The sequence below is a fragment of the Chinchilla lanigera genome, unplaced genomic scaffold (assembly GCF_000276665.1).
Source record: "Chinchilla lanigera isolate Chin_1 unplaced genomic scaffold, ChiLan1.0 scaffold00024, whole genome shotgun sequence".
Classification (NCBI taxonomy): domain Eukaryota; kingdom Metazoa; phylum Chordata; class Mammalia; order Rodentia; family Chinchillidae; genus Chinchilla; species Chinchilla lanigera.
Genome location: NW_004955425.1, coordinates 13409231 through 13428101, shown reverse-complemented (window position 1 = coordinate 13428101; position 18871 = coordinate 13409231). Strand labels below are relative to the sequence as shown.

The following is an 18871-nucleotide window of genomic DNA, read 5'->3' as shown; positions in this document are numbered from 1 at the left end:
AGGATTATTCTTCTCATTTTATGGATGAGGAAACTGAGGCATAGAGGGGGTTTAGTGACTTGACCAAAGTTACACCATGCCAGAGATTGGCAGAGCCAGAATTCATGCCAAGGCAAGGTGACTGCAGAGGAATTCCTTTATTTTATGGTACTACCTTTCTAAGTTCTGGAAAGTGACATTGGTGGCTCAAATGCCTTCTATGTGTGTGCTGGGAATGATGTTGCCAAAGTGCCCTTGCAGGGACTGTCCTAATTGACCTTCCATTAATAGGGTATGGCAGGGGACACTTGTGCCCCCATGCTGCTGTCAGAAGCTTTTATCAAACTTGGTTTTGCCAGTCTGGTAAGCGGAAGATGGAATCTTGGTATAGTCTTCGTTTGTCTCTCAAGGGAGTGGGTATCCATCCTTCCTGTGACGTAAGGACTGTTAGTAGTTCTTTCTTCTATAATCGAGTGTATCCTTTGTCATTGGGACTTGGTCTTTGTCCTACCCATTTTCCTCAGCACTCTGAATAGATTATAGTGGCATGCCCTTTATTCTACTCTGAGTTGCAGAAAACATTTCCTACTTGTCAACTACTTTTTGACTTGGGTTTTGGTGAATTTTTGGGGGTAGAGGGGCACAAAGAAGTTTCTTTTTTTCCCCCTTTTCTCCTTTTCTTCCTCTTCTCTTCCTCTCTCCCTCACCCTCTCCCTCTTCCTCTTCCTTCTTCCTCCTCTGTCTGTCTGTCTTTCTCTCGTGTCTTTCTCTCGATCCCTCTCCATCTAGGGTCTTTGCATTGAGCAACTTCCCCAGCACTTTTCACTTTGACACAGGGTCTCACTAAGCTAAATTGCCCAACTGAGACTTGAACTTGCCAAGCTGGTCATGGTGGCGCATGCCTGTAATCCCAGCACTCAGGAGGCTGAGACAGGAAGATTATTGGAAGTTTGAGGCCAGCCTGGCTCTGTAGTGGGTTCAAGAGCAGTCTGAACTACATAGTACATTAAGTTATTTGAACTCAAGTTGTACATTAAAGACACATTTCCTGGTGTCCCTCCCTATCTTTCGCTATAATTATACTTTTTAGTTCACTTAAGATCTTTGGTTAGGATAAGTCTTTTGTGACTAGTTGAATGAGTTACTGAGTTACTTGCATTTTGGATACATTATTGTGCCTTTTTCTCCAGAATCTTCTCTAAGGGAGTCAAGTGTAATTGGCATTGTGTCTCCACCCTCCTCAGTTTCAGGCACTGTTTACCTGGCAGTTTTGTTTTACTCTGCAGTATGTTCCATTTCCCCTGCTCAAAGGGGGGTTTAAAGCTGTGACCTTCAATTTAATCTCCTTCCATATTGGCCTGTCTTGTTTGTCTCACAGATGTTACTGAGGATATTGTGTGTGTCGGGTTTTGTGCGAAAGTTCAGGGACAGTCTTTTTAGAGTTTACATTCTAACACAGAAAGACAGGCCCCAGGCTGCTGACCTCACAGTTACAGAATTACAATGGTGAGAAGTGCTTGAAAGGACAACCACGTGGTCCTCGGAGGAGGTGCGAGGGCACAGAGCTCGTGTGCTGGGTGGGACAGCCAAGGAGAGTTTCCCTGAAGTGATGGTGTTGGCAGTCATCTGTGTGTTGCTTAAACAGAAAGTTAATCCTGCAGAGCAGTGGTAGAAGAATGTTTGGGGGCAAGGAAACAGGTTATGCAAAAATCCTGAAAGCCAGGGAAGCCTAGCAAGTTTGAGGAATAAAAGATGAGGAAGCGGCCTGAGGGAGGATCTGGAAGTGCTGGGACGAGGTCGGACAGCCTCACAGTCTCACAGTCTCAAGTCCTGAACTGGGCCTCAGCCCAGAGTCTAATTCCAGGAGCAGTGCTGCCATCTGTGCCTTTGAAAGTAGGACTAGGTTCTTTTACTCCCAGGACCACCCCGGCCCGGGACTGCTTTGCTTGAATATAGTTAGCCTGTGAAACTGGCACTTGAATGCATTCTTTGTTAGATTTTCATTAGGATTTATTTTTCCAGTAGGCTTCATGGTTTAAAACTCAGAGGTGGCAAAAAGGTTCCCTTCTTGTTAAGCAAACTTCCAGACTTGGCTGGAATGTGGAGGGAGGAGTTCAGGCGGAAGAGCTGTAGGTGCACTGCAGATGCATCTGGAATGGATTTCTCTTTTCCTCTGCCTGCTTCGTACTTCATTTTGAAAGACAAGTGGGTATTCTTTGCTTTCCTTGTGCAAGGAGAACATACTTCCTCCCACTCCTCCTTTCTCCTCCCGTCTGTTAGATTCTTGGAGACTCCACATTTGACTCTTCACCTTTCTTTAGTGGGATTTATTGGCATCTTAGTAATGTATCAAGGAGTCCTTTAACCTACACTTGAACAAATCAAAGACAGATCTTTTCTTGTGGTAATCTCTGAGATGACTCACATGCACATTTCGGACCTTGGCTGGCCCTGTGAGGGCTGGAAGGGAAGCCTGGAAGGGAAAGTAGATTAGCTGGATCTGCAACTCAAGCAGGCCAGAGGCTGGGTCAGAGAGGAGCTTAAGGTAAACAGGGAGGCGCAGTTAGTATGCAGTCTAAGACTCATGCCTGCATTAGCCACCGGGAGGTCGGTGGTGAAGAATCAGGTTGTCCAGGATCCAGAACAGCGCTTGCTTACTAAGGGAGTTTGTAGGTGCCACTCCTGCGTTTCCTGTTCGGGACAGATGAATCTCTGAGTGGTGGTAGGTAGATGAGACGAGCAGGGTAGTGACTGGCAGTGTCGCTGGGGTACTGTTCACTGCGCCTGTCTGTCCCCAGCTCGGGGCCTTCTGTGTGTGTCTTTGCAGTGTCCGTGTGAGACTCAACGTTTCACGAATTTGAAACAGAACAAAACCCTGCAAATGTGTATTTATACTTCTGGGCATGTAGGCTTAAAAAAGTTAAGAAAAGGTGCATTTGGAATTCAGACCGTATTAAAGTGACGGGTACATCTCTCTTATCCCTGACCCCAGTTTGTCTCCTTAGAGGTAATTTTTTTTTTTTTTTTTGCATTTTCTTAAGTGTTTTTCTAGATGAATGTTATGCATATACAAGTGTGTGTCTCTGTTGTCCTTTTAAAAGATAACCAGAAAGGGGAGCACATGGTACATGCTGTTCTGTGTCTTGGCTTTTTTCCACTTACGAGCACATCCTATGAGTTCATCCGTATTGGTGGACATAGAACCTGCCCTACTTTTTGTAAGGGCTTGCTGTAAAATATTTCATAGGATGGGAGCGCTGTGTTTGTTTAGCCCCTCCTGTATTGTTGCTAGTCTCTTGCTGCTACACAGTAGTCAATCTTTTAAAAATGTTTTTATGGTGTGTATTATCTGCTGGGGAATCAAGGAGTGGGGTCACCAGTTCAAAGAGGATGTGCTTTTAAAACTTGTTTACATGCACTGGGGCAGTATTACTCATTTTAATCATTTTTTGTTGTTTTTCTCTTAACCTGAAATGCTTCCTTTTTCTTTTCTTTTTTTTTAACATTCTTGCCTTTCCTTTGTTCTATGGGAGGAAATCTTGTATTCTTTAAGGGATTACTTTTACTCAGAAAAAACTGCCACTTGGATTCATTTTTTTCCACCTCAAACTTACTCTACTTAGCACTGAAAACACCTCCTTTGTCTAAATAACTTAGAAACAAGAGAGAACAAAGATTTTTATATAAGTATATTTTAATTTATCACCAAAGATCCCTTTCTGTAAGCTGCAAATTGGTAGATACTTGGAATTAAAACTGCTTTTGGAGCCCTATGAATGACCTGTCTTTTGTTTATGTGCGTCGTGCCCTTGAGTCACAGGAGGAGAAATATTAGAATATTTGTTCAGCATATGGCCTCGGTCTTAAAAGGGACAGTTTTCAACTCCGACAGGTGCATCTTTATCCAGTGTACACTTTGTCGAGTTTCTTAAAACAGGCTCTGCCCTGTCACAGTCAGTTCACGTGAGAGGAGATCTAGCCTTTGGTTGTCCAATATATTTTAGGGAATTTTACAGCAAAGTGGATTTGCTCCTTAATATGTAACCACTTGAGTTTATTCCCATTTGTGTCAGCTGAACCAGTCAAGGAAGATAGCTGTTATTACTGCTGTCCAGTTGGGTAGCATTTATTATTTCACAGCCTTGCAGTGAAACTTTCTAAGGCACTAGGTTTTCCCACTGTCATTTGCCCAAACTCTCATAGACTGAAAAGAAAAGTAAAGGCAAAGGAAAGTCTGGATTTCTAAGTCGGGAGCCTCGCAGGAGGTGTTGGCTCCTATGAAGGAGGTTGGCACTGCTTCTAGCATCACTCGTGATGCTTACCTCATCCGGTGCGGCTGCGTACATCCTGCCCTGGGACACTTTCATCCTTGGCAAAGTGTTAGTGGTGCCGTTTCACATGGGAATCGTAAAAGAGAGAGTTTATTTTCCTTTTTTTGTTCCGTCCCCCAGCTTCCAGTATCACATTTCATTCATTGCTGTATTTCACCTTTTGCATAGCTAATCCACTGTCTGCTTGTTACAAAGCATGGTGTTTAACTCGAAGACTCAGGGGCCACAGATGGCTCGGACAGAGAAGTGGAACCTGGAGAGACCGACCATGGCGGCATTGGCCCCACTGATTCCTTACTTTTTTGTGACTTGTTGGAGGCAGAGTCCTTGAGAGTCACCCTGTTTTGGGATTAGGGATATGTCCCCTCCTTTCCATATTGACAGAATTCTTTTTCCAACTGAAGAGCAGATCAGCACAATGAACACTCTTGTAGGCCCCCTGAGTTGCTGATTCTTAACAGCATCCCTTCTTTCCCTGCCCTGTCGCTCTTTGCCCAACTGTCTGAGAGTAGGTCTCAGATACCAGGTCCTTCATTCCTGCGAATTCAGGGTGCATCTCCCAGGGATAGAGCTAAGAAGTGGGGATATAGTTGAGCCTGTCATCCTCACAATGAGTGTCCTCTTTATGGGGACTTATGGGGACTTAAGATGAGAAATTATTCCTTAGGTCTTGCTGTCATGGCAGCAGATATGTGAGGCTGCTAGGACACTCAGTTTTGAAATTGCTGAGGGCCTGTTGACTGACGCCTGGGTAACTTTAATTTTTGGCTTTATTTGGTGGTTGCTCCTACCCATGTCTGTGCCGCCCCCTCTTTTTAAGCCAGGCATGTTTATGCAAAGCACCCTCAGTGAGTTTTAGAATGAATTGGTGTGAAAAACACTAGCTCAAAATGAATCTGAAATTACAGCAGCCCCTCAGCTGATCCCCAAGAGAGGAAAGGGTCTTAGTTTGTCACTTCACTGTCCCCCTTCTGGGACACAGGTGGAATTTCCCCTATGTAAAGCCCTAGAACTTCTTTGAATATGCTGTCTTGGTGTACAGCGTCAAGCCAGGTCTCTACTGAAGGTGCTTGTGTATCTTGTAAGGCTTTAGAGGATGTGTCGCACACCGCTCACTGCACTTCTCAGACAGGGACCTGGGCCTCCCCTTCTTTTAGCAGTAGCCCTGCCCACCCTGTTCTGCTGTGATTTTCATACCAGGGGCTGTGATACAGATAGGGGATGAGCACTGCTTCCAGATCACCCCTGAGAAAACGGCGGGGCACTAGGTGGGGCATCAGCAGGATGATTTGGTTCGAAAGGACTGTGGGAGTTCAGGGAAAGGCAGTGGGGACTATGGTGGGAGATGCTGTAGAGACCGCAGGAGGAAAGTGTAGCATGCAGTGCCCCGTGAGACCTGCTAGACAGGCTGGAGAGGGAGGGGGAAAGGAGTGTTGCAGGGGTCTGTCATACAGAGCTCACTGTTCTTCTCTGAGTTGCATAGAAGAGCAGATGCTGGGTGGAGACAGCATGGCGAGGCATCCATGTGGCTGAGTCACCGTGCTGTGCACCAGGCCTAGTACAGACAGGACAGTCAAGCTCTCAGAAGCGCCCTGTGAGTGTCTTAGCGACCCTTGTGCACTGATGGAAGGGGAGGTGCAGACACGGGCCTAAATTGCGGACATACGCTGCCTCCAGGGTTTCAGTTCGGCAGAGGCCACCCTGAGACATGCTGATACTTTCCCTGTCCTTTGAGGAAGCATTTTGTAGTATGCGTCACATGACAAGTGCACAGCGCGATGCATTTTTATAGGTTGAAGGTGCTTGTGTATCTTGCACCCAGATCAAGAAACAGAGCGGTACCAACACCCTGGGCTCTACTCCTCCTGGTCATTTTCCCTCTACAAGCAACTACTGTCCTGAGTTTGAGCTGTTTCACCCTTTGTACAGTGTGTGCCCATCGATGCTTAACTCCTTTCTGCCAATGCTGTGTTTGTAGTTTGCTTTCTTCCTTTCTGAGATTGAGTCTTAAGAACTAGAATGCCCAGAAAAACCATTTAGATTCTAGGGCTGTAAAATCCCTTTAGTTCAGACAGGACTCTTTGAAGTTATGTTCCTGTAAATCGGTCAGCAATTGAATTGGTCACTAAATGAGGAATTGTATATAGTATGTACATCACCATATTCAGAAAAAAATGGTCAAAGGAAACTCCAGCTTGATGACTTTGCTTTTATTTGCATAACTCTTACATACACTATGATAGATATATATATATACCATAATGTGTAACAGAACGTAAAGCTACAGTACTGCACTGTACAGTACAATTAGCAAAAAATTACAGTGCTAATAAACAAGATATATGGTACAAAAATTGACATTGAGCCTTTATAAGCAAGATGTGCAGAACCGTATACCCCCCACAAAAAGACAGGTTTTAAGTCCAACCAGTGTACCTCAGATCTGTCTGAATGTTAAACAAATAGGTTGTTAAATGAGGAATAGCTATATTAGACATCATATTATCAAAATAGTTCAATTAAACTGATTTTTTTCTTAAAATATGCTCTCCGACATCCTTTAAAATAAAATACAGCAGCCGTCAACAAATCATCACATCAGCTGGGTTCAGGCACTGTTGACCCCTTACGTGGAAGAAAAAAGAGGTGAAAATTATGCAGGATATGTTACGATAGAGCAAGGATGTAGAAAGTGTGCACCAATAATCATGACTGCAAAACAGATGCAATCCAGATACAATCATTAGCAAATCCATACAGCATCTATTCTTGTGATTCCTCATCCGCCATTTCCTGGCATCTTAGCATCGTCCATGAATTTTTCAGCGTTACACTGATCATACAGTTGATGTTGCCCTAGCTGTATTTTGAATATGCAATTTTGGCTCATTCATGAAGGAGCTTCTGCAGGTCATTACAAGGGTCCAGTGAAACTAAAACAGTACTAGTAAGATATCGTAGAACTGTGAACCTGTTTGACTCTGTAAAAATCGCTGGAAATGCCACATATCCGTGACAGTGAAATGGCATTAATGGTGCCATTGCTCTGTCCACCTCTGCAGTAATACTTTGGAGAACAGAAAGACATAGTAGGTAATAAAGGAGCTTCCTAGCCAGGAATATAAGACAAAAATTAAGCAAGTAAAACAATTACAGAGGGAAAATTAATTGTTCAGTTGTTTCCAGTGGTTCAGAAGTATATATATAACCCTTGAGAAGATATGTGCACCCATATAAGAAACACTTCGATACATCAAAAAGTTTCGAAGGTAGTTATCACATCTAAAGAGTTTCTTTAAATCTGAGAACTCCAAATGAATCAATTTTATTATCACTTGAGGAACTGTTAGAAGCAAATACTCCTTAGATGAACCCACTACAAAGGATGCACTGATAAATTTTTCTGGCCCTTTGGCAGAGCTGTTCTGCCCTGTATCATGTTGTACAGGTGATCAGCAGGTCTCATAAGACTGTGTTCTGCATCACTCCCTCCTGTGTCCAAATAGGAAAACCATATGCATTTTGGATATTGAGGCAACTGCATAGCTTGTTTTGCCTCAACATTCAAAAAAAGCCAAGAAACTTATTTTTCCCCAGTATCACACATTATAGAAATAATACGTATTTTGAAGACATTTTTTTTTTCACGAGTGGTGTTTATTTGCACAACATGGTTAGTGAATATGCCTAAAATACAGTAGTTTACAGCTGCTCTTCATTTAAGGACTGAGTTAAAGGGCTGTGACTAGGTTGTTAATTGCATTGGTCACTAAGTGAGGAATTGTATATAGTCTGTATATGACAATATTCAGACCAAAGAAATGGTCAAAGGAAACTCAGACTCCAACTTGACTTTGCTTTTATTTGCGTAACTCTTACATGCACTACTGTAATGTATAACAGCATAAAACTACAGCATGGTACTGTACAGAACAATCAGCAGAAATTATAGTGGTGTATAAATAAGTGTGCTGTACAAAACAGACACTGAGGCTTTATACACAAGATGTACAGAACTGTACCAAAAAGAGAAAAGATAGGTTGTAAGTCTGAGCCGTTACTAGCCAGGTAGGTTGTTAAACGTGGGATATCTGTACGCAGTTGATACCCTTCAGTTGTGGAGAATGTAGTCCACTGGGTGTCGTCACAGTTTGCCATGCTTTGAGTGTTAGCAAGAGCTATCTCTGTCTACAGAGTTCGTGGTGTAAAGGATTCTCTACATCCTGGAAGGGAGATGTCTTTTGGTATTTTTAAAACAATGGGATAAAAATATTGATACCTTCAGAATGTGCCATCTTATAGATGTAACATGCTTTTCTGTAATAGGTAGGATCCTAAGAATTTCACTTGTAAATGAAGTTAATTAAATTGTTTTTTATGAAATGTAAGCATATGAGGGATTTTGATGTGGAAATTTGTAAAATGATGGGTCATTTTTGTACCCTTTAGCCAAAGACCACCAAGACAGCCACCTGCTGGGAAACAAGGTGGGTTTATTGACCTTTGCAGGAAGGAAACAAGGATGGTATAAAAGCCGATGGGTCCTTGAGCTGTGGTGGGTGATCCTGGGACGAGTTCAGGAGGCAGAGGTTTGCTTTAGATTGCGTGTTTTCAGAAAGTGGACGTGATTCTATTGATTGTCTCAGTAAATCTTACCTGTAGGAGGGCAGTCCTCAGGTGTGGTGGAATCCCAGGTATTTGAGAGGCTGAGGCAAGAGGATCACAAGTTAGAGGATACCCTGGATAATTTATGAGACCCTATCTCAAACTAAAATAGAAAAGGCCTGTGGGTATAGCTTAGTGATAGAGTGCTTGCCTATCGTGTGGCAACCCCTGGATTCAAGCACTAAAAGAATACAAAAAATAAAATAAAAAAGTAATAGTCTTTCATTTTAGCCAGAAAAGAGGGATACTTAGTATTCTGTGGGTTTCACAGCAGTCTTGTTTTGTCCCGGTTGTGGTCTCAGGGGGACCTTGATTGATGTAAATGTTTTACAAGATTGCTTATATCCTGGGGAGAGCCCTGTGACTTAGCTTGTGCCGGATCGGTTTGTGTAACACTGAGGTCTAATTGTGAGCATTAGATGCTGGATATCCAGGACTGCTTGTTTACTTCCCAAAGAAAATTTGTAGGCTCTTGTTTTTCATAAATCGGTACTTTATGAGTGCTCTTAAAATAGGATTGACCTTTAGTATCTATTATTCCTTAAGATACTGAGTATTGTGAAGAGAGAGTATACTTAGAACATGACCCTTTAGATGCTTGTGTTCAGGCTTCTTAATAAGTGATGGGAGTTGCCTTTCGTAGGCTGGTTTTAGTGGTTTTTGATAGTCCTTGTGAAGGCGCGTGGGCCTTTGGCAGTTGTTAATCACACCTGAGCCTTCACTCCCTCCCATGAAGTGCGGGTAATTTATATCAGTGACCCAAATTTCTTGTGATGTAATTGTTGCATCTCACTGAGAGATGATACCTGCTAATTTATAGTGCGCCTACTTTTGAAAGGGATTCAAGGTGGCAGGGGAGATGTGCCTTCTTCTCTCCTAGCATGTGCAACTTCGTTTCCTATCCCTTCTCTCATCCTTGGCCTAAATGAGCAGTTGCAGGTGTTAAATACTGTAACTCTTTGTACACACACACACACACACACACACATACACACACACACACACACACACACTGTCAAGGAGCTCCTCCTGGGAATGTCTCCTGTCAGTGCTGGGACTCACACTATGATGGCTCTGAACAGAGCCAGGGCAGAGTGTGTCCTTTGATGAGCTCAGGGTTCTGGTTGGTGGGGCAGAGTCAAGAGCTTGTGTGTGTTTCCCGCCCCTTCTCACACAGGCTGGAAGTGGGACCTATTCTTGCTGTGTTTCTAGCAGGGCAGTTGGCCTTGGGATTTCCGGCCCCTCCTTTTGGCCAAACGAGCGCTTGTCCGTGTAATGCAGCCTCATCTGTGAGCTGCAGCTGTGTGTACGCTCTCATCTGGCTTCATGGAACAGAGTGTGAAACTGGGGAATGAGAATTGGGAGGTTTTCATTGTACTGCCCTGCCTGACGGCACTGCAGAAAGAAAGGAAAGAAGATGAAGGAGTGCTAGAGTGAGTTGATTCAGAGTTCAAACTGATGCAGGGGGCGAAAGTATGGAAAGTAAGGAAAAGGGATGCTAATGGTGACTTTTTTTTTGTGATCCTGGGGATCAAACCCAGGGCCTCATGCAGGTAGGCAAATGCTGTACCACTGAGCTTCATGCCTCGCCCTAAGTGTATCTGTTTTTGCTATCAGGTGTAGCACTTCCCATGCAGCTTTTGAGGTACCATCTAATTTAATTTTGTTCGAATGTATGCCAGGGATATAGCTCAGTGGCACAATGCCTGTCTGGCAAGTGCAGGTCCTGAGTTCGTTTCCTGGTACAAAAAAAAAAAAAAAAAAAAAAAAGATGTGTGTCTGTTGGGCTGGGGATGTAGCTCAGTGGTAGAGTGTTCCTAGCGTGCGGAAGGCCCAGGGTGCCATCCCCAGCACCACCATCACCTCCAAAAACCCACAAAAAACCAAACACCTGTTATCCCGTTCAAATGCTTTAAAAAATATTTCAGTTCTGTCGCTATCCATATTTAGTTATGGGCCCTCTCGTCTGATTCTTCAGTGTCTTCCTATGTTAATAACTGTATTGTAATTTCATAGCAATGGACTAGGTTCTGGTATACCATCTAGTGAATTCAAACACATTGTTTTTCAAAATTGTCTTGGCTTTCTCCCTACACATTATGTCCCTTAGGTCCTGTAACGATTTGGGGTTGGCCAGGCTTTATATCTTAAAAACCCTTAGTTCATTTAAAAGAAGATTAACCATTGGGTGAGATTTCTGTAAAAAACTTTCCTTCATGTGGGGTTTATAAGCTCTTGTTCTTCTCTTAGGCACCTTATTCTTGCCAGCGTGAGGGTTTTTCTTCTAATTAACTTTATATTTAGGACCTGTTCTGTATTTTTAATGTGTTACTTGTGTTAGGTTGACTTGATGAACAGTAAGAAGTTTTCCTGCACTTTCTAGGCAAATGCTATCCAGACCAACAGGCATGTGTCCCCCTCTCTTGGAGTGTTTCCAGGTCTCACCATAGAGTGAGGTCCTACTGGTATTTAACTTAGCATCCTGCTGTGTACACCTCCTAAACAAAGAAAATACTAGCTTAACCAGTGATGGCTGCTCAGTTGTCCCTCTTACCTTTGTGGACCTGGGTCAGTCTCTTCTCCCTGACCTCGGGTGGCCACGCCCTTTTCTCGTGCCTTTCACTCTGGGGCATGCGTTTTGTAGAACAGGGTTCCCTGACCCTACCTCCTATCGCAACCCAAAGAAACCCAGCTTTGTGCCATTTCCCATTTACTTACTGACTCTGGGACCTAAGCTTCACAGGAGAAGCACTCTGCTTATTTCCTCTTTGGGTATTGCGTTAGCTAGGACACTGTACAGTGTTGAACAATATTGACACTAACAGGCATCCTCCTCTTGTCCCCAACTTTTATGGAATTTCTTCATTAAATTTGCTGCCTGACAGGAGCTTTTGGTACATGCTTGGATGTAGAGCATTTGCTTTGTCTTGTTACCATGATTGAACAAAATTTTATCAAATGCTTGGTACCTGTTTATTTAAAGTGCAAAGGAAATAGCTGAGATATAAGGAAGTACAATAACAGATCACGTATTGTGAACTTATTCCAGGTAAAACCTACTAGGTCAAATGAATGAATGAAATGAATGAATGAATGAATAAATAGTGTTGGGAATTGTACCCAGAGCCTTTACACTGAGCTACATTTCTAGTACTTTTTATTTTTTATTTTAAACCAGCGTCTCACAAAGTCACTGAGTTGCTGAGACTGAGCTCGAACTTGGGCTCCTCTTGCTGTAGCCTCCTACAGTGTTGAGATTACAGGGGTGTGTGTATGTGTGACTATGTTTTTATTTTAATTGCTGTATTGATATTCATCCTGCCAGTGTGTGTGCATGTGTGTGCGCGCGCAGCTAGAAACCAAACCTAGGGCTTCATGCATGCTAAGTGTATGCGAGCTATGCCCCTGCACACAGCATAGCCCTGTTCTTCTAATATCTTATTCAAGTTTTCTGTGTATGTGTTATATAAACGTGGTGCTTGGGTTTTTTGTTGTAGTTTGGATGCAGGGCTACTTTTGTGTACCTTTGTTTTTTTTTCCACAGATACAGTTTATATAATGTGGCAGTTATCTTAAGGTTCCTGGAACTTGCTTGTTTAAAAAAACAAAGAAGGAAAGAAAACAAACACCTGGTATCCTTTCTAGGCAGGAGGCAGTTTCTAAAATATCAGAAACTTTCCTGGTAGTAGAACAGTGGCAGCAAATAGCCATTTAGTGAGGCAGCTGGCCCGGTCTCTAAGTACATGCATGTTACGTGTTGGGGATTGTAAAAATACTGCTTCTCAAGATTTTTTTAGCAATTATTTTTTCAGACTTGGGCAAAATTTAGTATTTTGGAAGAAGCGTGTATTTCAAGCTTATGTTGAAGTATAGTGTTCTTTGTGTAATGTCAGACACATGCAGAATGCCATGTGGCACGCGAGGAATGGATGGGGCTTTAGGTTTTGTCAGCTGGGGCCAAACCTAGGCCTTAAACATTCCGCTGAGTGTGGGGGCTCCTACCTTAATGTCATCCTGAAAAAAAAAAGTATTCTCCCAAATCACAGACTGAAAGTATCAGTGCTTGAAGGAATCGGTTTGGGCAGACCCCTCCTTCCAACCATGCGGTATTGTAACTAGAGAAATAATCAGTTTTGAGACATGCAGTTTGGATTTGTGGAGTAGTTTTCAGCAGATCTGTAATTTTGCAGTGAAATGCCAGGGCTTGAAGTGCCTACGGTGGCCAGGAACTTGACCTGCAGAGACAGATTCACTTTAAAAAATTTTTCCCCTACATGTTCTTCAGCCTCAGAATTTATCCATCCTGTGTCTTTCCTGGCTCTGCTACTGAGGAGCCTGTCATGGTCACCGTACATGAGATCTCTACCAAACTTTCTTTCTTTCTTTCTTTTCTGATGATAAATGATTATCTACTGTAGGAACTGTGGAAGCAGTTTTTATTGCAGGAGGACTGGGTTCTCCATGCCGTGCCTCAGAACCTCCTGTCCTGGCTTATGAATTCTCGTCACTTCTAGTGCCTTTAACAGTTGATGTGAACCTTTTCAGCAAGCAGAGTTGCGCTCATGCTGATCAGCCTGGTTTTTAAAAATCTTATTTGTTCATTTTTTTTTTTTTCTGTTTATTTTAAAGAGAGAAAGAAATCAATAAAACAGAGCTTCAGAACAGGCTAGTAGAATGATACTAATTAATACCGTGCATGTTGTTATCGTCATACTAGTATTCGGAGTACAAGATAGAGGCATGAAATATTGTCCAAACAGTATTTAAAAATATGGAACGCCTCACGGATTTGCGTGTCATCCTTGTGCAGGGGCCACGCTAATCCTTTCTGTATCACTCAAGTTTCAGTATGTGCCGCTGAAGGGAGCACCAGCCTGTTTTTTCCTGCTAACCATATGACAACTTTCCCTGTGTGTGTGTGTGTGTGTGTGTGTGTGTGTGTGTGTGTGTGTGTGAGAGAGAGAGAGAGAGAGAGAAAGAGAGAGAGACAGAGAGAGAGACAGAGAGAGAGACAGAGAGAGACAGAGAGACAGAGAGAGACAGAGAGACAGAGAGAGACTGATTGATTGATTGATTGATTGAGGATTAAACTTGGGGCTTCCACACTGTGTTGGATCCCTAGCTCGTTTGAAAAAAGTTTTTTACTTTGAGATCCAGTCTAAGTTGCTACATAGCCCAAACTGGGCTAGAATTCATGATCCTCCTGCCTCAGCCTCTCAGAGTACTGGGATTATAGTTGTGCACCACTACCTCTGACCTCATTTAGTAATTACGGTGGCATATTGTTCCACTTGCAGGATAAACTGCCCTTTACTAGTGCCCGGGTTCCTTTCCTGTTTCTGCTGTGACAAACTGCCTGGAGTTTAGTGGCCTGAATGAACAGAAACGTATCATCTGGAAGTTCCCAGGAGGAAATGCAGTGTGGACTCGCAGGGTGACTGAAGTCAGAGTGTGCGGGCTGGAGGCTGAGGAGAACGCATTTCCTTGCCTTATCCATCCTCAGGGCTGCTCGCTGTCTTTGGCTGTGGTCTCTGTCTTCATCGCAAAGACTGCGAAGGCAGCACAGCCCTTCTCACATGGCTGCGCTCGGATCTCTTCTCTTCCTGTATTTTCTGCTTTTTAAGGGTCTTTCTGGTTATAGTGGGGCCACCCAGAGCATCTGAAGTAATCTTATTTAAAGGTCAGTAGGTTAGCAACCTGAATCCATTTGTTCCCTTAATTACGTTTTGCTTTGTAAATAACACATTCACAGCTTCTGGGCATTAGGACATGGACATTTTGGAGGAGAAAGAGGTTCTGCCTCTCCTGGGTCCTGCTGTGGAGGCCTTGGTTGTTTATCTTCAAATGGGTGACAGTTCCATGAACACATTTATACATCCATCTCTGTGTGTCTCTGGTTAATCCATGTACGCTCTTTTTGCAAATGAAGTCTGTCAAAGTAGTCATTTTAGTAAGTTTGTTAAAAATGTCAAAATTACTGAAACTCTAGTCTTAGGGAGAACAGAACATAAGATTAATGACAAAGATGAGTTTTTAAGAGCTAGGAGAAGACTGATTTGGCCCTGTTTTTGCATTTCTGTAAGAGTGAAAGGCCTTGTCTCTCACTGGAGTTGTTTTATATTCCTGTGCCTTTGGCATATGTAGGTTATCGATATATATTTGCCAGGTAAATGTATAAGGAAATGAATGTTTACTTTCATTACAGGTGCTTTGCCATCAGCCACCTTCTTTCAACTTTTTTTCCTTAGTATTACGTGTCAGAGATCTTTTGTCTGAATCACCCTGGTTAATTTTGCAGCATTTTGGATGCTGACAGCTGTTTTGTGTCTCTGTTCAGTGCTGCATCAACATCGTTGGATTGAGGAACATTTATTCTTGTATAAAACATTTAAGGTGTATTTGGATGGTTTTAGCAGTGGTATATTGACAATTTTAAAGGCTAAGTATGTCCTGTGTACCCATCCCACCCCTACCGCTTTAAAAAAAAATTGCTTTATAACAGTATCTTCACAGATTTAGATAAATGCCATTGCTAGACACTTGCACTATAACATGAGCTACTCTGAAATATTTAGACTAAGGTGATGTTGAAATACAGTTCTGCAGTCCCTCGTGCATAGGGCCAGATATGTCTTAGAACGAAAGTGTCTTTGGCGGTGAAGAGTGGGGTGTCCCCCTTTCCCAGAACTGCCATAACCAAGTGCTGGTGATGGAGCGGCCTGGAACAACAGGAATTGATTTTATCCTAGTTGTGGAGGCTGGAGTCTGACGTCAGGATGTCGGTAAAGGTGAGATTTCTTCACCAGCCCTTAGGGGAGGGTCCTTTCCAGCTGCTCCCGGTTTCTGGTAGCTGTGGGCGGTCCCTGGCTTGCAGCTGCAGCATTTGAGTCGGTCTTGGTCCTCACACAGCTGCCTTCTTCCTGTGTTTCCTTCTTATAAGCACACCAGCCCTGTGGGATTAGGGCCCACCCTGATGATCTCATTGGAACTCAATTACATCCACAGAGACCTGATTTCCAAATAAGGTCACACTCACAGGTAGGTGGAGTTAGGCTTTCAACATACTTTTGAGGGAAGTAGTAATTCTCATAATTTTGAAGGCATGGGGCTATGGAAAGGTGCAGAGCACACAGGACATACAGTGTCACCGTGCTGGTGGGTTGGAACAGCAAACACTTCCGACACATCCACAAACCGTGCGAGCAGTCACGTGAAATACGGTGGTGAAGCTGCAGAGAGCCTCCTGTCTGTTCAGATCATGTGAATGTAGATCAGCCTGATTGATTTCTTTGCCAAATGGTTGCATCTTTTGTTTTTCCGTCTTTTGCATTTTGGAATTGTGTGTAAAAAGATGGAGGACCCGTGACAGGTTACACCTTACTCCTCCTAAGAGTAGCAAGCTTTCTGTAAAGTTCTGTGGGCGGGAGTCATTACTTACATACTATTTAATGTTGTCTCTTTTTCCTCTCTGGGAAGTTCTCCTTCTTGACTATATGCACGCACTGAACCCCAGGCATCAAGGTGGTAATGTACCTTCCTATCAAGCTGGAATGAAAACTTCAGTACGGACTTTCAGGAATCTAACTGTCCCATCCCTCTTCCTGCACTGAACAATCGGTCTTCATCCACCAGACCCCAAGCCACAAAGCTGGCCTTCCAGTTAAGCCAGAAGTGCCTTTCACCTCTTTAGAGAGCCTGACTTCTGTGGAAAGTTGGTCCTCAGAAGCCAAGCTCTGAGACATTTTGAATAGTGAGCAGACTGCCTACCGCTTTCTCACCTGCAGTGGCACGGGAAATACAGTTTTGGAGCTGCACATGGCATTGGTGAATTGTTTAAATTTCTGTATCTTAACTGAATACTCATACTGAGGGCTGGGGAGTCTGCTGGAAGGAACAGCTAGCTGGTGCACTATCAGGCATTGTTCCAGCAGGTTCACTGTAACAGTCGTGGCAGTAGTATTGGAAACAACTGGAATGTCGGGCAATAGGGAGATGGTTTTGGCTGTTTTGCCCCATACATGAGGTAGGATATTTGCCACATCAGAAGTTGGAGGGACATTTAATCACAGGGAATACTTGTAATACAAGGGGGGGCAAAGAGATACAATATACATTTAATATGGAATAATCTTACAAAACATGGAAGCATAGAGGTTAGAAGGATGGCAGTGTTAGCAGAACTTTTCGTAAGTGATTACAGAATTTTTACAATCTACCCTCCCCCTAGCTCTCTCAATTCAAGAGTCTTTCACTTTTGGGGGAGCAGTGTATCCTTGTATTTAACCAGAGTGCTCTTTTCTTGGCCGTTAACTGAGTTTAGGGAGTGCTTTTGTAGGAGTTGTCTTTAAAGCAACATACTGTAGCCCCAGCATTCCCTTTCCAGGAAGAATGGTGCAGGAGGAGCGGTGAGTGGAGAATTGGGTTTTACCTCCCAAGCCCCTGCTGATCTAGCGTCTTCTTTGGCCTGTTTCCTGTTAACCACAGGTGCTCCCTAGCGTTCCCCTTGAGTATGTGATTGCTTCTCATCACATGCTTTGTGGGAGTTTTTCTTTTTTAATCTTAGATCAGCTTCTTCTCATACAGATAAATTTTTATTTCAGGAATTGCACAAGTTAGAGTAGAGGTCACACTGATAAATTGAGATTTCAGAGTTCAGTGGCTCAGAATTTAGTGTGCCTTTCTGATAGTCCAAGACTGGTGGGTAATTTCATCCGTGGGAGTGATGGGTAGTCTGGGCATTCTTACCTCAATGCTGTCTACCTTCTCGAGGGGCTTTAACTTGCCCTTGGTGGTAGGAGCTCACTTACCGTTTCTAAGGTCTGATTCCAGTCCTTGGGAAAGAGGATGTAGGCATGGATAGTAAATGCTTCCTTTTTAAAGATGTGACACTCCAAAGTTGCATGTCACTTCCATTGGCCTCCTTTTTATCAGAAATTGGTTCCATAGTGTCACCTAACCACCAGGGAGGCTAGGATATATAATCTCACTATATGTCTAACTAGAATGTGGGAGTGGCCTGTTTTCAAAAGAAGGAAGAAGAGAGTTACGTTAGCACTTGGGATCGGTCGCTGCTGGCTACGACAGCTCAGTGTATCATCTCACAGTGGTCATAAGGTAGAAGAGTCAGGACTGTGTGAGACTGTGTTTGATATTGACAACGTCCGTGTTGGTGGATGTGGGGTCATGAAAAGTGGTGAGGATGTGGGATTAGACTGTGACTCCTCCAAGAGCAGTGATGATACTTTTTTTGGTCATGGGATCTTGACCGAGGGCTTTGAACTTGGGTTAACTAGCAGAGGAAGGTGGAGAGAAGAGGTTCAGAGATTGAGAAAGTGCCCATTTGTTGACCAGTGTTGGAGTACTTGCTGTATTTCTAGACTCTGAAGCTTCTGCAGTCACCAGTGCACCTGGCCCTGCCTAGTAAGCCCGTAGTCTGATAGGAGTGGCAGGGAGAGAGAAGTACAAAGATAAATCCTGGTGGCAGTGGATACTTTGAAGAAAGAAAGCAGGGGTGGGGTTGTGAGTGGCCGAGGGCTGACTCTAGGTTTAGTGGTAGAGACAGTGTCTTGGGGAGATCTGAAATGGAGGGTAGCAAATGAGGATGGAGCACAGTAACAAGAGAACAGGACTGGTGGTGTCAGCAGGGCCAGTTAGGTGTCAGCAAAGCCAGTTAGGCAGTGGCTGGAGAGGGGCGATGGTGGCTGGACCAAAGGCGAGGAGGAGGACAGATGGAGATGTTCTCTAACTGTTCCATGAGAAACAGGAATTTCTGATGGACTAACTGAATACAAAGACAGGAGAAGAACAAGGCTGACTTCTCCATTTCCACCTGAACAACCGAGCACTTGGATTTTTAGCTAAGATGGGAAGGAGTTGGGAGATATATGTATGGCTAG

General features: G+C 43.5%; 1 protein-coding gene across 1 annotated transcript in view; it reads left to right on the top strand.

Moving 5' to 3' along the window:
- Positions 1–18871, top strand: part of Ccdc6 (coiled-coil domain containing 6) — a 99877-nt gene that overhangs the window by 16701 nt on the left and 64305 nt on the right. Inside the window, exon 7 of the mRNA XM_013514770.1 lies at positions 271–342. Coding sequence (XP_013370224.1) covers positions 271–342 — 72 coding nt within the window. The remainder of the gene's footprint in view (positions 1–270; positions 343–18871) is intronic.